We start from the raw sequence: 22,163 nt of genomic DNA, 5'->3' as shown, positions 1-22,163 counted from the left end.
AAGATGCTGGAAATAGATAATTACGGATCTCCCTGGAGCTGATCTCGTGAGCGTGAAGCCACGGGACGGCAGCAGAGGGGGGAGAATCCGTCTCCCTTTCCTGCTAGCAGCTTTCTGCTGGGAGCTGTTTGAGCCTCACCCTGGGAAGAGCGACTGACAGCTCGATTCCATGGGGAGACATTGGGATAGGGCAGCCCATGGTGGGAGCTGGCACAGCACCAGGGCTGCTGCAGGAATTCGCGCTAATTTGGGGAAAAATGATGCTCTGAAGAGGAGGAGGAGGTTGTGGGAACAGCTCCTCATCCCGCTGCCAGCAACACCTCCAAAACCAGAGCTCAGAGAAGAAAAATCCCAGAGGAATTGTTCGCTCTTCCTCTGCCCCATGGCCCTGCTCTCCTCAGAAGGCTTCTCTGGATTTTTTTTGTGTTTTATGGTGGGACTGAGCTGCCCTGTGAGACATCTGCACATGTAGGATGGAGTGGGAGGGGAAAAACAACCCCACAAACTCTTCTGGGGTTTGCTGCTGTGGATCCATCTCCCTGCCAGCTGCCCACAGAAGATTGTGCATCCCTAAATCTTGTTGAAGTGGAACTTGTGTTTTAGCTTATGGCTGTTGCTCCGTGTTGGGAACACTGAACAGTCTGGCACATTCCTCTGACACCCTTTGGGGATATTTTATAGATTTATGGGATCCCCTCTCAGCCTTCCCTCCTGCAGGCCCAGCTCCCACAGCCTCCCCTCACGAGAGCGATGTTCCAGACCCCAAACCATCTTTGCGACCTCTGCCGGACCCCCCTCATCTCCTTGCCTTTATTGCCCTAAAACTAACAACGCAAGAGACATAATTTCCAACAACGATTAACTTTAATCATTCCCAACGCGGCCCGTTCTTTTGTGGCGCCCCCGAAATGGTGGAAGCCGGGAGGGAGCCAGGAGAGTCCTCCCGCCCGCTGGGGGGCGCTGCGTGCGGCGCGGGGCGCTCCGGGCCGGGCCCGGCCGCCTCCTCTCGGCGGCCCCGCGGCCCACTCGCGCCGCCGCGGCGCCTATAAAGGGCCGCCCGCCGCCCGAAACCGCCGCCTCTCCGCCCGCCGCGGCCGCACCGCGTGAGTTGGGGTCGGGACCGGTGCCGCCGAGCCCGCCCCGGGTCGGTGCCGCGGGGTAGGGAGCGCTCGGGGGAGCGCGGAGCGCTGGGAGAGCCCGGCGGCCGCGCCCTGCCCTGCCCGCCCTCAGGCCGCCGCGTGCCGCGCTGGTTTATTTATAACACCTTCAGGCCATCTAGCCGAGCCAGATTTAAGAGAAATAGTTGTATTAGTGCGTGTTAGAGCTTTGTTTATTTATTTATAGATTTATTTTTTATTTCCTCAGGAAATCAACGGGCCGCCGCTCCGCAGAATCTGGGCTAAATCGAAGCGAAAGATAAAGAGACCTTGGGGTTTTAGGAGATTTTTGTTGCCTCAAAGCGCTCGGGAGACGGCGGATGAATTTTGGCGTCTTATCCTCTCCAGGAGATTTAACTTTGTGGTGTTTTTGCTGATTTTTTTCAAGCTTGCACAACCCTCTCAGCTGCTCCGTGTCCTGGTGCCAGCCCCCCTTGTCCCAAGCTTCTGCCGGCCGCAGCTTAGCCTTTAATTAAGAGTTCTGAGTGTTCCCGCAGAATTAATATTTATAAGAAGCTTGCCTTGAACCCCCCCCAAGTGCAAAACCCCAGCGGTTGAGAGCGCCGAGGGGAAGATGAACACGGCCGCCAGCAGTTACCCCATGGCCTCGCTGTACGTGGGGGACCTGCACCCCGATATCACCGAGGCCATGCTCTACGAGAAGTTCAGCCCCGCTGGCCCCGTGCTGTCCATTCGGGTCTGCAGGGATATGATCACCCGCCGCTCCCTGGGCTACGCCTACGTCAACTTCCAGCAGCCCGCAGATGGTGAGTGACAATTGCAGCCGCATCCATCTCTTTTTTCCCCCTTATTTTAACTCGTTTTCCCCCACTAATTCACGTACTTTACAGGATGTGTCGTCTCTTTCTGGTGATTGCAGCTGGAAGAATTTTTAACTGCTTGCTGTCTACAAAATGCACTTCTCACTAACGTCTCTAATTTTAGACAGGCCTGTTTCTTGCACTGATAGTAAATTTCAGAGATTTGTGGTTTTTCCTCTCATAATCCCCGTGGTATTCATTCTGGGGTAGTTTGCGGCTGTTTCTGTGGGGATATGTGCAGCCAGTCCTAGCAGAGAAAGTTCAGAGTAGCTGAGTGACTGATCTGTGGCTGCTCCACATGCTCCCAGTTTAATAAATTTAATATCTCCTGTGTTCAAGCAGCTGGATATACCTCAAGTTGGGAAAGCGGCGTTCTTGCTTTAAAGTGAAATAAAACACTTTGTTCAATGTGTTGAGAACCAGATTGTCTCATGTACAGAAGCAACACTTGCTTTGCTCTTGCCAGACTCTTTTTTCCACACTTTGTTTCCTGCTCAAAGCCAGGTGTTGCAGCGTGAAGCAGCACATGAAAGATGGGACAGGAGAGGTCATTTTGGAACACGTCTTTTCTGGAAGGAAAATGGGTCAGCGTTTTCTGCCCCAGTTTTCAGAGCTCTGCCTGCTGACTGCTGCAAGTTTATTGCTCCGTGCTGGGATTTAACAGCATCTCTGTGTGATAGGGGCATCCAAGTAGAGATAAGAGCGATCTTTTCCCTTGAATTCACAATCAGTTTACATCAGCACAGATTTCAGCAACAAGTAAACTTTGCTTTACATTTTTGCAGAGCTTCTGTCCTCTCCCAGGGCTGTTCCTTGTGATGCCATTTCCTTGGGCTGATCTGACTGAGCACTTTGAATTCTCTCCCTTGTCATGCTGATTAAAAGCTGACTTGCACCCCACTGCATAATTTCTCATTCATGGCACCAGAAAGCTTTTTTTTTTTTTTTTTTGAGGGGGCAGTGTCTTAGGCTCTGAACTCATTTTGCAGGATCAGAGAAATAAAAGCAACGAGCAGAAACAAAGCCAGGAAGGAACTCCAGCTTGAATTAGATAAATTTTGGGGAGATGGGCTGCAGAAATGTAGATAAAGTTCTCTCAAAGCAGAGAAGAGTGATCTCAGAAGGGATCAGTGGCTGCTCCCGTGTGCTTTAGCAGAATCACTGCACCTTGTACAACTGAGGCTTTCCCAATATATTCCAAGGTAATCTTTTATGGTAATAAATAGGCAGGAATTTAGGGGGAGGCTGCACCATTCTGGGCTGCTGGGGAGGCAGCAGACATTTTAGGAAGCTCCTGGGCTTGAAGTGATACTTGGAGCTGGTAGCTGGTGTCTTGTTACTGGTAGGTCTTAGAAGGTCAAGTGGTTTAAACCTAATCATTGAGTGAATATTGGGACAGGGAAATAGTCAAACTCCTCCTGCCCTCATGAAGAAATGTGAATTTTTAAATTCTCCTGTCAAACTGCAGCATAAATAAAAAACCCCAGCTGCTGCACTCCATATAATGCAGCAGGACATGGACAGATAGTTTGGAAAAGGGCTGTGGTCTCTGCAAAGCAAACTTGACTATGAAGAACACAATTTTCGTTGTAAAATGCAGAAATTTGGACTGTTTTCAAGGTGCCACTTGCCTGCATGAGGCTTCCTGAGAGGAGGAGGGATTCTGTGTTTTCTTCCAGGAATGCATAATCAGAAATGCACTTGGCTTCATCCCACTAAATCTGAGTAAAGCTGAGGGGGGAGCACTGTAGGATCTGATGGGATTTAGGGTTGAGAGTAGGTGCTTACAGTAATCAGGAGCTTTTGTGCTCTGCAGACTTCTTGTGGACACGTGGTAGGTTTGAACTCTAGTAGGTGTTAAAAAGGTTGATAAATGATAATTTGCATTTCCCTGGCACCTCTTGTGGAAGGGTGAGGGCTTTGTAAATCTGAAGGAAGCGATGTTTTAACTTTATTTTGGTGTGTTCTAAAGCAAGACTCTGCCCGTGTGTCCACAGAGTAAATCAAGCAACCAGAACTCATCCCCATTTCAGGGTCACAAGGAGCTCACATCTTGAACGTGCTCTGCAATTCCAGATTCCAGTGTCCAAACTGGGCCAAAACTTATGTTTTTTCTTTACAGTTTTTAGGTGCTGGAGTGATGCTGGACAGGCATTGTCTAACTGGCAGTAATCTGCTGCAGAGAGGTTTATTTTTAGGGAAAATGAGCTCTGCTGGTTTTGATTGCAGTTCCTTACTGTAGTAACCAGGGAATGCTGAATCCTGAGCCTGTCATCCTGTGATAGGCAGGGTGAGGAAACGCTTCAAAGTTCTGCCTACTTCAGCCTCAGCAGTTGTTAATATTTATTCTTTCTGACTGTTCAGAAGGGAAAGAAAACAAACTCAACAAGCAAGCTGAATTTCTTTTCATGTGTTGCATGGAATTGAATTCCAAACATTGACAGTCACAAAAAGACAGCTCGGGGCAATGAAGCAGAGAAACTTTAGTTTGGCTGCAGAGATAAGGTGTCCTGAAAGTGCAGGAAAAACAGAATGTTTCCCAAGCTGAGGAGGATCCCAGGGCTGGAAATAGATCTGTGTTTCTGTAGGAAATTATAAATAAACTTGTTTGTTCTCCTCCTTGAAGACAGTGTAAAGGAGGAGCTGTGAATGGCAAATTGTGAAGTTGAAAGGGAAGAGTTGGTACTGCCACAGGCTTCTCATTTTGTTGTTACCTCAGTGATGCAGGAATTTAATTCTTTTGATTATGCACCATCTCTTTTTTTTAAAAAAGTGTCTAAATTTGCTCTGTGTGCTTTCCTTGTCAGGGCTTTTTTGCTGAGTGACCTAAGTGAGAGCCTGGAGGTTTGGGGAGAATAAAACTCCTTGTGCGGAGTTTTGGTTGAATCTTGGGATGTGAGGTTGGTTATTGATCTTCACGCTGCTCAACCACAGCCACGAATTCCTGCATTGTGTTAACTCTGCATCTGCACGGGAGGTTGATTGCTCTTTGGCCTGAGGCAAACTGCAGTGAGTATTCAGGTGCTCTCCTTATCAGAAAAGGAATGAAAAGCAAGCCTGAAAGGGGCTGTGAGTGTTTTATGTTCTGGATGAGCCGCAGTTGAGTCTGCTGGAAGGATGACAGGAACCAGTGGGAGAGAAACAGATACAGGAACTGAAATGGCCTAAGCTTTGTGGCTTAAATAGAAGAACATGAGAAGGTGTTTGCTCAGATGAAGGAAGTGAATCAGATGTGCTTGGTGTGAGTCATTCACAGAGCTCTTGCAGATCCTCCTCAGGTTTTCTGAGGTCCTGGTGTTGCATCTCCACCTGCGGGTGTGGCACAGATCCCTCGGGGAATCCTCGTGGGGCTTTCACGGCTCACCGCGAGTGTCTGGGTGTAATAATAGAGTGGAACAGTAGCAACCTGTTGGGAGAGCAGTGCAATAGTATCTGCTCGGGGAGAACCAGGAGGAGCTTCCTGACTGCTCTGGAGCTGGGTGCTGCCTGTGGAACCATCGCAGCCACTGCTTGATCTGCTGTCACCTGCCAGCAGCAGCCTGTTCCTGCTGCAGATGGTGTTATCCGCCCGGTTTGTGCCCTTGCCAGCACATGCTTCTGCAGGACCTCTGCCTGCTATAAATAAACACTGCCAAATTTGACGAGCTGCACCGGCTCTCCTGCTGAGCTGCCTGCACCAGGAAAGGACTGCAGGGAGAACCTGGCTTGCAGATTCTAATGCTTGCATGGACTTGGAGCAGCAGCTGAGGAATCGTTTTAGCCTGGCAGTTAATTGCATTTAGCACCTTGGTCTAAGCAGAGCTGTTGGAGACCTTAAATTATATATTTTTTTTTTCAAGCAAAGCTTGTTTCCAACTGGGTTTGTGTGTGGGGGGAGAACAGTGATGGTCCCACTTCAATTTAAAAAGCAGCAACAGCAAAAAAAAACACATTTCAAAGCACATGGAAAATTCTGAGAAACTTCCATGCAGTGGTGGAGGCTGGATTGGGGGCAGGGAGTGTAGGCTTTGGTGGGCAGTGTTCCACTGGAATTCCTGGAGGTACTTTTGGGACATGCTGAGTTGTTAATCAGGCTGCACGAGCCAAATCACGTGCAAGGTGTTCAGATTGGGTTTTTTCCCTTGCATTTTATGCTCCTGAAATCTAATCAGCAAATACCACAGGGTGAAGGTGGCCTGGGACAACTCAGCCAAACAAACGTGGAAAACTTGGGTTCTGCCCTGTTAATTTTCCTTGATTTTAATGCATGTCTTTCCATCTCTTTGCCTGCTCCATGCTGGGAATTAAGACTCTTTCTTTCTTCTCTGCTCGCTCCATGCTGGGAGTGTTTTCTGGCACAGAACAGTGCAAGCATCTCAATTTTATGAACAAGATCCTGATGTGTGTACGTAATGATCCTTTTAATACACCAGTAGGCAGCAGAAATAGCCTCGTGGAGGGGGGTTTCAGTGCAGGTTAGAATGACAGTGCTGGTGTTTGAGAGCTCAGATAAACACTTCCCTCTTAATCACATGGGGTGCACAGACCTTTTTCCCCCCAGAATTTTCTCAGCTCCCTTGTCATCTTTAGCTTGAGCAACTTGGGAATAATTTCTTGGCCACATAAGTTATGTAGAGGCTGACTCATGTCCTCACAGCCAGCCATGTGTTCGTGCACATTTTCCCTGACCTGACAGGGAGATGATCCTTCTCTCTGAATAGAAATGAGGATGGGGAGATGTGAGCTTCATGAAAAGCAAAACAGCCACAGAGTCACTCCTTTTACTTCATTTTTTTTTACCAGAGTTTCCTGTTCTTTTCCTTCTTTGAGTGGAGTAATTTACCTTTATAATAATTCAGAATATGGCTAATAAACCAAGCAGTTTAATAGCAATTTTGCTGTGATGGTGAATATATTGCTATAATGTAAATTGAAAGTCTGTGAAACCTTTAGTGACTGTGCTGCAAAAACTTCCCTTGAAACATTGAATTAAAAGCCATTGATCACCTCTGATAATAACCCAGATGAGCTGAATAAAATTCAGAGAAAAGAATCACCCACCCACTGGAAACCTTTATTTTCTAACCAACCACAGAAAATCTGTTCTTGGCTTCTCTTGCAGCTGAGCGAGCTCTCGATACCATGAACTTTGATGTGATCAAAGGGAAACCCATTCGCATCATGTGGTCTCAGAGGGACCCTTCCCTGAGGAAGTCAGGGGTTGGAAATGTCTTCATCAAGAACCTGGACAAATCCATAGATAACAAGGCACTTTACGACACGTTCTCAGCGTTTGGAAACATTTTGTCCTGCAAGGTGAGATGTGGTTACATTGTCCAGTTCTTTTAGGGTGGGGACATGATCGGAGGTCTGAGTGGAGGTGGAGAAAGGGACACTTTTTCTCAAGTATAAGGAGCAGAATCACAGAATATTCTGAGTTGGGATACACAAAGCTCATCAAGTCCAAGTCCTTAAATGAACGGTGCCTAAGGAGATCAAACTTTGGTGTTAAAACAGAATCTCTGAAGGGTAGAGTTAACCAAAAGCTGAAATTACATCAGATGTGGTCCTAAAGGAATCTGAGGCTCAGGAGCTGACCCTTGTCAGGAGCTGACCCTTGTCAGGTGTGATGGTGTTCGCAGGGGTCTTAGGATGAGGGAAGAGATGAGGATCTGACTCCATGTTTCAGAAGGCTTGATTTATTGTTTTATGATATATATTATATTAAAACTACTAAAAGAATAGAAGAAAGCCAGCCTTCTGATGAAATCCTAAGAATAGAAATAAAATGGAATGATAACAAAGGCTTGTGGCTCGGACAGTGAGTCTGAGCCTGCTGGACTATGATTGGCCATTAATTAGAAACAGCCACACGAGACCAATCACAGATGCACCTGTTGCATTCCACAGCAGCAGGTAGTCATTGTTTGCATTTTGTTCCTGAGAGAAAAAAGATCCTAAGGAAAGGATTTTTCATAAAATGTGTCTGTGACAGTCAGGAGCTGCCAGTGCTGATCCTTGGCGGTGACGCATTTTCCCCCGCTGGCCCGTGGCAGAGGGGGGACACTGACAGCTGCCTTTCCTCCCTGTCCTGCAGGTGGTGTGTGATGAGAATGGCTCTAAGGGCTACGCCTTTGTGCACTTTGAGACCCAGGATGCTGCAGATAGGGCCATCGAGAAGATGAACGGCATGCTGCTCAACGACCGCAAAGTGTGAGTGTCACAGGCGGCAGCAGCAGCGCTCACATGCTCCGGGATGCATCTCGGTATTAACAGGGACACACAAGGCACTGGTTCTCCTGGCCCAAGCCTTGGCCTGCTACCTCTCCACTCCAGGGCTGGTGAGTGACCCTGCCCAAGCCATGGCCTGCTACCCCTCCATTCCAGGACTGGTGGGTTTCCCTGACCCAGCCTTGATTTGCCACCTCTCTGCGAGCGGGCTGGGGTGGGTTCTGTCTAGGGCCACTGGGTCTCCTTGGCCAGCCGCAGCACAGGTGATTTTTCTGGTTGCTCTGTGGCCTGTTTGTTCTCCTCTGCTGTCACCCTTTCTTGTCCCCATTCCCAGCTCCTACTGCACACTCATTTTTTTTTTTGCCTTGCCACAAGTCACACATTATTTTTTGGCTCTTGAAACCGATCTGTTTATTGGGATTTTCATTTTTTTTGTCTTACAGATTTGTTGGGAGATTCAAGTCTCGTAAAGAGAGGGAGGCTGAGCTGGGAGCCAAGGCAAAGGAATTCACCAATGTCTATATTAAAAACTTTGGGGATGACATGGATGATGAAAGACTAAAGGAGCTCTTTGGCAAATATGGTAAATACAGAAATACTTGTATTGAGGCTGTGAATTTCATGAAATGTGGTAGTTTGAGTGCTGCTGTGTAGTCCCAACCTGGGTCACTTTAAAGCTGAGAACTGAGATATTACATGAAATTTAATAATCTTTACATACTTTTGATATTTTACTAACCCTGTCCCTTGGTAACAGGTAAAACTCTGAGTGTTAAAGTGATGACAGATCCCACTGGAAAATCCAAAGGCTTTGGCTTTGTAAGCTTTGAAAAGCATGAGGAGGCCAACAAGGTAGGACCAACTTTTATGTTGCTTGGATAACTTCAGAGAAGAAAAACTTGGTTTATATTGGGAGCCTGTTTCTGAAATGGAAGAAAATTCTGCCTTGGGCATGACCTCTTCTAGATGTGGGAACTTGGAAACCTTTTGCACCTTAATAGCTTGACATTCAAGGGTAACCTGGCATCCCTCCAGTTTCCTAGATCCACACAGTGGCATAATCAAGAATGTTAATTGCTGGAGAAATACTACAGTGCATGGCTGAAGGAGGAGGAGGGCACCTAGAGTGAGAACATTGCTCAAAAATGGTCTTTTCTAAGCAGAATGCTTGTTAAAATGTAGTTTTAATTACAAGAAAGAGTGAGGATGAATTTCCAAGTTAGTTCAGCACTCTGTGGTGTGTCAGCTTGATCTGTGTGGTAACTTCAGCTTGTCTTTAGTGATCCTTGTTAACAGGAAAAGTGCAAAGGTAATGTGCAAACTCCGATTTATTGGCTGACAGGCAGGGACACATCATCAGCCCTGGGCAGTCCTGCTCTGACAGGATCAGGGCTGTCCTGCTTGCAGCAGCTCAGAGTTTCCTCTTGAACCCTCTGTGCAGGCAGTGGAAGAAATGAATGGGAAGGACATCAATGGGAAAATGCTCTTTGTGGGCAGAGCACAGAAGAAGGCTGAGCGCCAGGCAGAGCTGAAGAGAAGGTTTGAGCAGCTGAAACAGGAGAGACTCAGCAGGTACCAGGTGAATAATGTTTATTTTTCTCAATGTAAGCACTATTTCTGGTCTGTTGTAGGAATTGCCAGAGCAGTTATTGTCCTGTGAGACATCCTGGGTTAAAACACAGAGATGTCTGTGTGGTATTTGGTGGCAGAGGGGGCATCAGGGCTTAGTTTTGATACTGAAAGTGTTTAGGAAAGTCTCCTTGACTTTCAGATGGGCATCCCTGGAGGGATGAGAAGAGCCAGCCCAACTCTGCGCTGCTCTCTGTAATTTGTGGCAGAACTGGGTTGTGTCAGAGGTGGCATCTGCAACTCCCCCACTCCCTGAGGTGCACTGCTGGGCTGGGGACATGTGATGATGCCACAGGAAGGCAGAGGAAATCCAGACAAGCTCCCTTTCACCACAGTGGGACTTGTCTCTACGCCTTTGCAACATTTATCACCCTCAGCTTTGGGTGGTGTGGCAGGAACATGATGCTAAATTAAGAGTTTTCAGATAAATTACAGCTCTGGCAGATGGATAACAGTTGATGTGCTGAAGAATTTTTTTTAATGTTGTGAATGTCATGCTGTTCTTTCCCTTTCCAGGGTGTTAACCTGTACATTAAAAACCTAGATGACACTATAGATGATGAAAAACTGAGGAAGGAGTTCTCACCTTTTGGGTCAATAACGAGTGCCAAGGTACTGTGGGATTTGGGGGTTACTTGGATTTTAAAGCCTGAAGAAGGAATTGTTGTCTGACATGGGATTAAAGGGCTGTTCTTAACCTGTGGCTATTGTGATTCTGAAAACACCTTGGCTAGTAAATAGTAGGATTTTACTAAAAACTTCATTCCCTTACTAAAAGGGGAGACAGGAAGTGGCAAACATGCTTGCTTGAGGTGGTGAGCATGAAATGGCACTTTCCTCTGTGCATTTAGGACTGCACCAAATCTTTCCCATTCCTTACTGTGCAGTGTGGGCCTGGGGACACATGGTGCTGACAACAACGCAGAGCAAATCCAGACAGGTGGCTCTTCATGAGAACCTGTCTCTACACCTCTGCAACAAGTTATGTGCTACCTAAAAATCTTAAAAACCACAGATTGTTCAGCTCAGTTGTACCAGTGCCCCATTAGCAATTGATCTTTGCTGCAGGTGATGCTGGAAGATGGACGGAGCAAAGGCTTTGGCTTTGTCTGCTTTTCCTCTCCAGAGGAGGCCACCAAGGCTGTGACAGAGATGAACGGGCGCATCGTGGGCTCCAAGCCCCTCTATGTGGCTCTGGCCCAGAGGAAGGAGGAGAGGAAGGCCCATCTCACCAACCAGTACATGCAGCGCATCGCTGGCATGAGGGCCTTGCCTGCCAACACCATCATCAACCAGTTCCAGCCCGCTGCTGGCGGCTATTTCATGCCTGCTGTGCCCCAGGTGAGCTCCCGTGGGGTTTTTAACCCGTGTTAATCTCACTGAGCCTTTCTCGTGCCTGTGAGCAGCAAGTCCTAATGAGGGGTGCAGCAGTGGAGTTAATTCTGGGACTTGCCAGCTGCCTGTTCTCTTAATCCGACCTGAGTGTTGAGTCCTGGCAACGGCTGCCAAAACACGTTGTAAACAAATGTTTGTGATGCACTTGGATGTTGCCTCTGAGCTTATCTCATCTTCCTCCAGGCTCAGAGCAGACCCACTTACTATGCACCCAACCAAATGACACAGATGAGACCCAACCCACGATGGCAGCAAGGAGGGAGACCTCAAGGTGAGAGTGCCAGAGGCTGTTTTGGTTGTAGAACCCTTTGGGAGCTGAACTTCCCAACAGGAACAATTCATGCTTTCCTTTGTGGGAATGGTCCTGTGCAGGGCCAGGAGCTGGACTCTGATCCTTGTGTGTCCCTTCCAACTCAGCATTGATTCTCTGATTCTCCCTGTGCACTGTGGTGGTGTTCCCCAGGGGTCCCAGGATGAGGGAAGAGATGAGGATCTGACTCCATGTTTCAGATTTTATAATTATTTATACATTTTATAATTATTTATACATTTTATTATTATTTATAATTTTACTATTTTATAATATATATTATATTAAAATAAAATTATATATTAAAACTACACTAAAGAATAGAAGAAAATTATTTAATCAGGCTAGCAAGGAAAGGAATGGAATGATAATAGAACCTTGTGACTGACCAGACAGACAGCTGGACTGTGATTGGCCATTAATTAAGAACAACCACTTGACACTAATCAAAGATGCACTTCTTGCATTCCACAGCAGCAGATAATTATTGTTTACATTTTGTTCCTGAGGCCTCCCAGCTTCTCAGGAGAAAAAGATCCTAGCAAAAGGATTTTTCAGAAAATACCATGGCTACAGTGCACCCCCCCTGTAGCTGACTGTCCTGCCTTGCCAGCTGGCTCTCCTTTGAGGATTTCCCCTCTTTCCACCCTCTAGGTTTCCAGGGAATGCCCAATGCCATGCGCCAGTCGGGGCCCCGGCCCGCCCTGCGCCACCTGGCCCCTGCCAACACCCCGGCCTCCCGCGGCCTCCCCGCTGCTGCCCAGAGAGTTGGTGAGATGGGGGCTCTTCCTGGGCTTCTCCCCTTCTCTGGGAGGGAGGGGGATGCTGTGGAGATTGGCTTCTTCTCCCCAAGGTGGTTGTTAGAGCCAGCACCTGCTGCTTTCCCGTTCCTCGCTGTGCGGTGCAGGTCTGGGGGCACCCGGTGCTACAGCACGGCAGTGGAAATCCAGATGGGTTCTGCTCCACTGGTTTGGGACTTATCTCTACACCCCTGCAACACAAAGTCTCTGTAGCTTATGGGTTTTGCTTTAGGAGAGCACCCAAATTTGTTTTTTCCCAGCTGGTAAACAAAAGGTGTGGAATCTAGGGAGAACATCCCCTTCTTGAAGCAGCCAGCTACACTTTGGTTTCTAAAGAAGTAGCGCCATGCGAAGTTTGAATTAAAACCAGACATCCCAGCTTGTTAGCATGTTGCTGCAGGTGTTTGTCACAGTGTTCTCCTTCCTTTGCAGGTGTTGGCACAGCAGCACAGAACTTGGCTCCCCGTCCTCCTGTAGCTGCCCCTGCTCCCAGGGCTGTCCCTCCTTACAAATATGCCTCAAGTGTCCGCAGCCCACACCCAGGTGTCCAACCTCTGCAGGTACCACCAGGGCTGGGCTGGGAGGTCCCTGCAGTTTCACATGCAACTGGAGTACCTTTATAGAAACTTCAAGCTCCTTTTATGACCCAGACAGTGTTAATTTGGAATTTAAAAGCCTGGCAGTTGTTCCTTTGCCAGGGGCACCCTGGTTGGTTTATACTCACAAGCCCTTTTGTAGCCAGACTGGCTGTAAAGATATTTTTTTTTTCTTGGTTCTTCCTGTTTTGCAGCCACTTAAGTCTCCCTCCTCTTTGCCAAGTTCTCACTGGGGTATCATTAAAAGAAAGAGCACCATCTACACCTGGCTTTCTCAACATCTCATGATGTTTGATCCAGTTTTTGTGAGATATTTATGGTGTTTTGTGTGGCATTCCTGAGTTTTGAGCTCAAGACTTGCAGGGAGTGTTGGTGAACCAAGGGCACCTTACCTGCCCTTTTCTGAAGCTGAGGTGCTCTGTAGGCTTGACAGAGATCGTGTTTTGGGAGGGAACATCATAGAATTGTCTAAATATGAAGCAATCAGCCTCATCCTTATTTCAGAGCCCTTGTCTGCCCTTTTCAGGCCCCTCAGCCTGCAGTGCATGTGCAGGGCCAGGAGCCCCTGACAGCCTCCATGCTGGCTGCTGCCCCTCCCCAGGAGCAGAAACAGATGCTGGGTGAGTCAAACCCCACTGCTCACCCATCGTTTTCCGTCCCTCGAGGTTTCAAAGACCCAAACTCACCCAACTGACCTCCTTTTCCTCCCTCAGGAGAACGTTTGTTCCCTCTGATCCAAGCTATGCACCCCAGCCTGGCTGGGAAGATCACAGGAATGCTGCTAGAGATTGACAACTCGGAGCTGCTGCACATGCTGGAATCCCCAGAGTCCCTCCGCTCCAAGGTGAGCTGCTTGGCTCCCTTTTTTGTCCAGAAAGGAACTCTGAGCAGGGAGAAAATCTCACTGGGTTTGTGTCTCCAGGTGGAGGAGGCTGTGGCAGTGCTGCAGGCTCACCAAGCCAAGAAAGAAGCTGCCCAGAAAGTGGGTGTGGTTGCTGCTACCTCTTGAACCAGGATGGCTGGTGAGTGTCTCAGCCTTCAGCTTCAGTGGAAAGCTTCCAGAACCAGTAAATAAAACAGTTTTAGTGAACAATTCATCTGGGTCTGTGGGCAGCACTTAGCTGATAGTGGTTCACTCTTCAACAACAAAAAACTCCTCATGCAGTTTCTCCCAGCAGGATATTTGTGTAGAAGTTAAGAAATATTCATTCTGGTGCTTATTTTAAGGGATCTAAAGATGCTGAAGTCCCCGAGGTGTTGTGGAGCTGCTAATGTGGGAAATAGCCACATTTTGAGACTAAACAGGCTCTTAGTGCCCATTCCTTATCCTGGAAACCATAAATGTTGGAAATGTTTCACTGGACAGGTCTGTCCACACAAGTGGTGCCACCTGTGTTTGGGGTTGGCTCTTGTTTAGTTTATGAATGAGGATTTTGATTCTTGGAATGCCTCTTCCTGTTTTTCATGACCCATTTTCTGTGTGTTGTCTGGAATTGCCATCTCCAGGACTTTTTCTGCTGCTGTTTGTGATCAGATGTCACAACTCAAGCTGGCAAAGAATTCTTATTTTCACTGGGTGGTCTAGCAAAGAATTTGAGTTTCTTGTGGATAATAACAATTTCTGATCATCTGACCACCACAAGCAGCTTCTCTGTGCTTTCCCAATCCTTTTTCCTTGGAATGGTGGAATAGTCTCTAGCCTGGAGCAGGAGTGAATAACTTCTCTCCCTTTTTCCCCTCCAGGATCCAAAGAAGCCAAATAGCCCCTTCCTAGACATCAGCTCAAGATGTTTGAAGATCCTTCACTGTCCTGCAGATCTCAAGGCCATGCATTGTATCACATAGTTATATTGCATTTTGTAAATTAATCTTAAAGATCTTATTTAAAAAGCCAACTCTAAAGCTTGAGGTTTCCAAAACCAGAATCTGGGGGGTTTGCAAGCTTTTCCTTTGCCAGAACAGAGCTGCCCCTTGTGTCTTCTAAAGAGGACGTTGAGGATTTTAGGCTGGAAGTATTTTTGTGAGTTTGTGTTTAATCGAACAATCCAGTTTGGAAAGTTTGGGAAACATTTATCAATAAAGGAATAAACTTGCGCTGTGTTTGTCATCATTTCTGTCTGTTGGGTGAATAAATGTGCTGTGGCTTTGTGAAATTAAACTGATGGCTAGTTATTGGGGGGTGAATATGTTAAACAGGGATTTGACTTATTCTGCTTGCTGATTTTGGATAATGAGTATTTAAAATCATGCCTGGGGCTGTGTCTCAAGGGATGATGGCTGTAAACAGTGATCTAAGAAGGGCTGGGGAGGTATTTTCAAGTGAAGGGTACAAGGGTTTGGCCTGTTTTTGATAATTTCTACATTTTCAGCTGGACTTTTAAGTGGTCCTGCTGCTATTTTATACTCCAAAGGTGGCTGAGTTTTACCACTGGGGTAAAAATCCTTTGCAAATTCATTTTGGGTGATCCTTTGGGATAAAAAGCATTATTCAGACAAACACAGGGCATGCACTAAGCTGGGAGAAATCCCCAATCAAAGCTCCAACACCTCACTCAGGCTGGAGCTGAAGGGCTCGGAGCCTTTGGGAAAGCCTGGGATGGGCTGGAAGGAACATGCAGGTGTGGAAAACACCAATCATTTGTTTTTAAAATGTTAAAAGTTTAATAGTAACAAAATTGTTATAAAAATAGCAATATACTTAGAGTGATAAACATTTTGGACAATTAGAATAAGGACAATAGAAACAAAGTTATGGACAGTCTGGGTACCTTTTCTGGGCAGCATAAGCTTGAAAAAGGACACCTGTAAAAGAGGATTAACCCTTAAAAGCAACAGTGCATTGCATATTCATACATGATGCAGAAATTCCATTCAAACACAGGATTCTGTCTGTTTATCATCAACTTCTTCCTTATAATCCTAACAGCAAGGCAGGGAGAAGTTCATTTCTCCTGATAATGGGACAAAAATTCTCTTTCTCTGAAAGATTCAGGTGTCCTGTGGCTGCTATCTCAGTGCGAGTCCTTTCTTTAGAAAAATTACATCCTACACAGCATATTTCCTATCTTAACGTTTTGTTACAACCCAAAACTGTATTCACCACACCACTTAAGAGAATTAACACAGCATCACTTTTAACACGACACATTTAAATATTCATTTTAACGTTTTACAATACTAATAAAATAAAATACGCATTTTTTTTTTTTTCACAGAGGGATGCCCGGGGCCGGGTTCTCTGCTCCCCGAAGCGCTCGGAGGGCGGAGCGCTGCCGCCGTTCCGGGGCGGGCCGAGCCGTGCCGAGCCGTTCCGGGGCACCGGGGCACGATGGCGGCCACCAAGAGGGTGCTGTACGTGGGTGAGTGGCCGGGCTGGGGCACCCCCGAGGGGCCGGGGCCGCCGGCGGTGCCCGGTGACCGCTTGGGCGCCCCGCAGGCGGGCTGGCCGAGGAGGTGGACGAGAAGGTGCTGCACGCCGCCTTCATCCCCTTCGGAGACATCACCGACATCCAGATCCCGCTGGACTACGAGACCGGTGTGTGCCTGGTGGGGCTGGAGCATCCCCAGGGTGATTTGGGGTGAGATCCCCCCGGTGGGACCGGCCGGAGCATCCCCGGGTCCGGGTTTGGGGTGGGACCCTACCCGGGTGCGATATCCCCCGAGGGACCAGCCGGAGCATCCCTGGATGCGGGTTTGGGGTGGGACCCCACCGGAGCATCCCTGGGTGCGGGTTTGGGGTGGGACGTCCCCCAACGGACCAGCCGGAGCATCCCTGGATGCAGGTTTGGGGTGGGACCCCACCGGAGCATCCCTGGATGCGGGTTTGGGGTGCGACATCCCCCAAGGGACCGGCCGGAGCATCCCTGGATGCGGGTTTGGGGTGGGACTCCTGCCCCACCGTGGGACTGCTGTGTCCGTGCTGGCCCTGACCCATCGTTTCCGTCCTTTCTTCCCTCCAGAAAAGCACCGAGGATTCGCCTTCGTGGAGTTTGAGCTGGCCGAGGTGAGGAACCAGCTTGAGCCATTCGGGGTTTTTGGTCCCCTTGGGGTTTTGGGATGGATCCTCTTCCTGCTGGAGGAATCTGTGAAATCACGTGTGGGTTACCCACTGTAATACTCAGATGTTCTGCTCTTCCAAGTCCCCACTTTTCGTATTTTCTCTTGGGCTGAATTCCCACTTTTCCCGTTTCCAACCCAAACTTCTCCCCTGCCACCGTCCCTGGTTGGGTTTCTTGGCTGTCACATATTCGTCCTCTGATTGTCTGTCCTGGGTTTCATACACAAATCTCTCCTCTCCCAGATGCTCATGGCAGCAATAAAACATCTTAAATATAAGGGGTTAGTGGGTTTTTCAAAGATGAGACCCACATGGGGTTTGGAAACCCCACATGGGGTTTGGATATGGCTTTTACAAAACCCATCAGTTCATGCATCCCTGGGATAAATGGGGTTTAGGAAAACCTGGCAGTTGTCTTTATAATAAGATGTTATGCTGGACCTTGAGAATAAATGTTAATAATTATTTTATTTTGATTATTTTTTGGCAGGATGCAGCAGCAGCTATTGACAACATGGTATGGACCCTGCTCCCTGTTCCTTGGGGATTTTGTGTGGCTTTGCTGCCCTGGGTGCTGTGGGCTACAGAGAGAGCAGAAGCTCTGTCCTCTGAGCTCTGCAGGGCTTTTGGGGGGCACGGTGGTTTTTTACCTTTTGGTGGGGCTTTGCTGTGCTTTTTTCCCCTCTGCAGAACGAGTCTGAGCTCTTTGGCAGGACAATCCGAGTGAACCTGGCCAAACCCATGAGGATTAAGGAGGGATCATCCAGGCCTGGTGAGCTGGGGAACAGAACATCCCTGGGCGTGCTTGGAGCTCTGTGCACAAGCTGAGCTGTGGCCTTTTGGGTCAGTTCCTGTGCTCTGACCTTTCCTTTTGTGGCCACAGTCTGGTCAGATGATGAGTGGCTGAAGAAGTTTTCAGGGAAGACTTTGGAGGAGAACAAGGAGGAGGGAGGAGCAGAGGCCCCTAAAGCAGAGGCACAGGAGGTAGGAAAAACAACCAGAGCCGTCTGTATCCCCATTACCCCAAAGGATGAGCATGCAGAGCAGAGAAACATCACCTCAACCCGCTTTTCTTTCTTTTCCTGCCCAGGAGGAGCCTCCTGCCAAGAAATCGCGGGTGAACCCGCAGGTTTACATGGACATCAAGATCGGGAACAAGCCGGCGGGGCGGCTGCGCATCCTGCTGCGCTCCGACGTGGTGCCCATGACCGCAGGTGGGACATTCACACACCTCACCCGTGGTGTGAGGAGGAGGAGGAGGCTCATCCTCCCCTCCTGGGCACCCCCAGGGCGCTCAGCTCTCACCTCCCTCCCCTTTTTTTCCCCCCGCACACACAGAGAATTTCCGCTGCCTCTGCACCCACGAGAAGGGATTTGGCTTCAAGGGCAGCAGCTTCCACCGCATCATCCCCCAGTTCATGTGCCAGGCCGGGGACTTCACCAACCACAACGGCACCGGCGGCAAATCCATCTACGGGAAGAAGTTTGATGATGAAAACTTCATCCTCAAGCACACAGGGCCAGGTAAAGCCATCTCCAGGAGAGAAAATGGCTCAGCATCACATGGCGTGTTAGCCATGTTGGTAGCAGCAGTCCTGAATATATAATATATAATATATAACGTATAACGTATAACGTATAACATATATAATATATAATGTATAGTATATATATGATATACTATATACAATATATATAATCTATAATCTATAATATATTGTATATTATATATTATATATGCATATTTTATATAATTATATAATTACATTATTATATTATATATTTTCTATATTATATGATATTATATTACATTACATTATATATAGAAATATTCTATACATTACATATAATAGATAATATATTTCTATATAATATAATTATATATTCTATAAATATAGTATATTATTATTATATGTATATATATATTTATATATTATACAAATATATGTAAATATAATATGAATATATAATATGATTATATATTATAATTATTATCATCTACATTGGCCAGATTTTTCTGCCACATTCAGACCCTTGTGTCACGGACATATTGCATGAAAAATCCTTTTGCCAGGATCTTTTCCCCCCAAAAGCTGAGAAGCTTCACCTTCTCCATGTTTTGCTGCTTTGGAATGTGATTTGGAGAATTGTTTACCCAGTTTTTACTTGATGACCAATGACAGCCACCTGTCATTGGTCATCAAGTAAAAACTGGGTAAACAATTCTGTTTGAGGCTGTGAGCAGTCCCAAGATTTTATTATCATTCCGTTCCTTTTCCTTGCTAGCTTTCTGATGAAATCTTTTCTTCTGTTCTTTTAGTATAATTTTAATATATCATTTTCTTTTAATATAATATATGTCATAATAAATCAGCCTTCTGAAACATGGAGTCAAGATTCTCACCTCTTCCCTCATCCTGGGACCCCTGTGAACACCACCACAGATAGCAGCAGCCTTGAATTATAGTTATAATTATTATCATCTACATTGGGCAGATTTTTCAGACCCTTCTGTCTCACCGAATGCATCATTCCCTCTCCATCCACTTTATCTGCAGTATTGCATAAAGGAAAAACAATTTCAAAGCTGCTTTTCCTGCTTGATTTTAAATGAGGAATGTCACAGCATGACTGTGAAAGGCAGGAGCAAGCAAATAGGTTTATCTCCATACAAACAGCTTTGCAGCTAAAAATAGCTGAGCATCCTTCACACTTGCAAGTGTTTCTGAGCATAATTAATTTCCAGTTTCTGTGCATTTCGATACCCAGCAGCGTCCTGTGTGGGATGTGGGGTTAGGGCTCAGGGAGCAGCTCCTGGCTCAGCCCTGACTCTGCATTTTCTGACCCCAGGGATGGTGTCCATGGCAAACTCGGGCCCAAACACCAACGGCTCCCAGTTCTTCATCACCTGTGACAAGACAGACTGGCTGGACGGGAAGCACGTGGTGTTCGGCGAGGTGACGGAGGGCATGGACGTGGTCAGGGAGATCGAGGTAGGTGAGGGCAGGGGGCAGCTGTGGGCAGAGCCCACCCCTTTCCTGCCATGAGGAGTCACCCCTGGAGCTGCTGCTGCTGTTTCCCCCAAGGCTCAGGGCACCAAGGATGGGAAGCCAAAGCAGAAGGTGATCATCTCCGACTGCGGGCAGTGCGCCTGAGCTCCGTGCTTGGAGGGAGCCTGGCCTGGAGGAGAAGCAGGGAGCCAGCAGGGATGGGGCACCCCAGGGACCCCCCAGCACTGCCCAAGCTGCAGCTTCCATAGGAATTCCCCTACTATTGGGGTTGGATTTATCCTTCCTGGCATAAATCCCAAATCCCTTCCCAGCCTGCGCTGCCCGAGCTGGGCTGGGCTGGTCCTGCTGCCGTGTTCTGGAAAAAAATTTATGGTAAAAATAAAACCTAGTTTTGAAAATACTGAGGGCCTGGCTGCTGAATTCCCTCTATGGGAGGCTGGTCTTTGAGCAAAGATTTTTTTTTTTTTTTTGTTTTTTTTTTTTTTTTTTTTTTTTGTTTTTGTATTTGCCCTCAACTTCATTAATCCTGTGCCTAAATCCTGGCTCCAGGGGAAGGTAACTGTACCAGGGAGAGCAGAGCAGAGCAGAGCTGAACCTCTGGTGTTGGTTGCATCTCCTGGAGGTGTTTTTGGCTCTGTAGTGTCCTTTTCCAGCAGCAGAGGGAGGCAGGTCCCTGGCTGGTGTCTGTCCTGCTGGTCCAGCTCCATCCCCATCCCCAAGGACGGTGTTCACTGGGAGAACACCAGGAAATGAGGGAGCCCTTTGAGTGGTGAAAAATAAAAAAAAAAAAAAAACCCAGAGTGATGAGGCTGTAGGAAGGGATTTCCAGCCTGCAGAGTGGGATAAACCACAGGGATTTATAGTTCCTGTGGTGGGCAGTGCTGTCTTTGCACTCAGAGGTGACCAGGATTGATGGATTTTGGGTTTCCTGTGAAATTATGGAAGGGGTGTTTGGTTCTGAGCTTGTGCAGGTGGGATGAGGTGGAGAGGAAGAGCTGATGTTCAGATTTTAGAGATCTTTGGAAGTGCTTTGCCATTGGGGATTTTGGGTTTACCCAGCCCAGCCCCTCACAAGTCGTGGTGTTGTTTTTCCATTAAAAAACACCAACTTTCCACTGCCTGGTTTCCTGGGGTGGCTGGTGGTTGTGCACTGTCCTAAAACTCAGACAAAGTGAGATTCAGGGGGTGTGATTCCTGACAGACAAACCAGCCCAGCTTTCCCCTTCCTTGCTCCCTGTTTTTTTTAATTTAAATCCCACATTTTAAAGTCTTCAGCAAGACCTGAGAGGGAGAATTCAGAGTCAATGCAAGGCCTGGGTGTTCTCTCTGCAGGAAGCACCAAATCCCACAGGGCCAGGATTGCATCCTGAGCTGGATTTTGTGTGGAATTAATATTATGGACATGAACCCACTAATTCTTTATTAATTAATTAATTAGTTAAATACCCAGTCAAGCAAAACCTTTCCTTGGGAAGCAGGGTGCTGACAGGGAGCAAATCTTCCTTATTTTGGTGGGGTTTTATTGGGATTTTTCCTCAGCTGTTCCAGGTTCTTTCCTTGTTTATTGATGTAAGGTTCCCCAGGTATCCGAGCTGAGAACCAGGACAGGCCTTTTCCTTTTAAAATCAGAGCAAATAAATAATTTAATTGTGCAAATAACCTGGGGAAGCTGCCTGGGACTGGTCACAGCCCAGCTGGGAGCCCACGGGATGGGCACAGCCTGACCTAAAACTCACATCAGGGCTCATTTTCAAGCAAATAGGTACAATTTTAGCCAGTTCTGAGTCTTTTTTTCATTGCAAAAGGCCCTCTGAACAGAGCCCTGTTGTGCTGTGACATTAAAAAACAAAGAGCAAGAGAAACTCCGTGTTTACTTTCCAAACTTTGCGTTTATTTTATAACAGTGCTGTAGCTCAATGTGGATATTTTATTTTTTTTCCAGCTGGCTGAGTTTGGTGAACTTTGGGTAAACAGGAGGGGGTTTAGTCAGCCAGCTGCTTAATTGGCTGATGATATTTTCATTAAGGGAATTAAAAGCACTTGGGTAGAGATGGGTTAGTGGAGAAATACACAGAAACAGCTCAGTCCCAGAGAAACCTGGATGCTGCCTGCCGCCCAAAAATGCCTCCAGCACAGGGAAAGCTCATCAGTCACAGACAAAACAGAATCAGCCAAAA

The 22,163-nt window shown here is 47.3% G+C and overlaps 2 protein-coding genes and 3 non-coding genes across 5 annotated transcripts; all 5 read left to right on the top strand.

Moving 5' to 3' along the window:
• The first annotated feature begins 1,019 nt into the window (after positions 1-1,019).
• On the top strand, positions 1,020-15,012 carry PABPC4 (poly(A) binding protein cytoplasmic 4). Its single transcript, XM_063177240.1, has 16 exons — positions 1,020-1,103; positions 1,366-1,924; positions 7,080-7,273; positions 8,055-8,170; positions 8,632-8,771; positions 8,946-9,040; positions 9,630-9,767; positions 10,334-10,429; positions 10,886-11,158; positions 11,396-11,483; positions 12,177-12,293; positions 12,755-12,882; positions 13,445-13,538; positions 13,632-13,762; positions 13,841-13,940; positions 14,662-15,012. The coding sequence occupies exons 2-15, from the start codon at positions 1,732-1,734 to the stop codon at positions 13,925-13,927; spliced, it is 1,890 nt and encodes a 629-aa protein (XP_063033310.1). The 5' UTR covers positions 1,020-1,103; positions 1,366-1,731; the 3' UTR covers positions 13,928-13,940; positions 14,662-15,012.
• Positions 10,048-10,183, top strand: LOC134430155 (small nucleolar RNA SNORA55). The gene has a single exon (XR_010030745.1). It is a non-coding gene; the product is annotated as a small nucleolar RNA SNORA55 (small nucleolar RNA).
• LOC134430152 (small nucleolar RNA SNORA55) lies at positions 10,673-10,800 on the top strand. The gene has a single exon (XR_010030743.1). It is a non-coding gene; the product is annotated as a small nucleolar RNA SNORA55 (small nucleolar RNA).
• Positions 12,392-12,524, top strand: LOC134430153 (small nucleolar RNA SNORA55). Its single transcript, XR_010030744.1, has one exon. It is a non-coding gene; the product is annotated as a small nucleolar RNA SNORA55 (small nucleolar RNA).
• Positions 15,013-16,218: 1,206 nt separating the features above from the next.
• Positions 16,219-20,386, top strand: PPIE (peptidylprolyl isomerase E). Its single transcript, XM_063177371.1, has 10 exons — positions 16,219-16,277; positions 16,355-16,453; positions 16,878-16,921; positions 17,466-17,492; positions 17,666-17,747; positions 17,859-17,959; positions 18,066-18,189; positions 18,314-18,499; positions 19,826-19,968; positions 20,062-20,386. Exons 1-10 carry the CDS (start codon positions 16,247-16,249, stop codon positions 20,128-20,130), a joined length of 906 nt encoding a protein of 301 aa, XP_063033441.1. The 5' UTR covers positions 16,219-16,246; the 3' UTR covers positions 20,131-20,386.
• The last annotated feature ends 1,777 nt before the right edge of the window (positions 20,387-22,163 follow it).

Source organism: Melospiza melodia, chromosome 27 (assembly GCF_035770615.1).
Source record: "Melospiza melodia melodia isolate bMelMel2 chromosome 27, bMelMel2.pri, whole genome shotgun sequence".
Classification (NCBI taxonomy): Eukaryota; Metazoa; Chordata; class Aves; order Passeriformes; family Passerellidae; genus Melospiza; species Melospiza melodia.
This window is presented reverse-complemented; position numbering and strand designations above follow the sequence as displayed.

Excerpts from the sequence above, each read along its gene's own strand:
- PABPC4 (XM_063177240.1), top strand. The coding sequence starts at position 1,732 with ATGAACACGGCCGCCAGCAGTTACCCCATGGCCTCGCTGTACGTGGGG. Across the intron at positions 1,925-7,079 it reads CTTCCAGCAGCCCGCAGATG|CTGAGCGAGCTCTCGATACC; the intron begins GTGAGTGACAAT and ends CTTCTCTTGCAG. Across the intron at positions 8,171-8,631 it reads CTGCTCAACGACCGCAAAGT|ATTTGTTGGGAGATTCAAGT; the intron begins GTGAGTGTCACA and ends TTTGTCTTACAG.
- PPIE (XM_063177371.1), top strand. The coding sequence starts at position 16,247 with ATGGCGGCCACCAAGAGGGTGCTGTACGTGG. Across the intron at positions 17,493-17,665 it reads CAGCAGCTATTGACAACATG|AACGAGTCTGAGCTCTTTGG; the intron begins GTATGGACCCTG and ends TCCCCTCTGCAG. Across the intron at positions 18,190-18,313 it reads CGTGGTGCCCATGACCGCAG|AGAATTTCCGCTGCCTCTGC; the intron begins GTGGGACATTCA and ends CCGCACACACAG.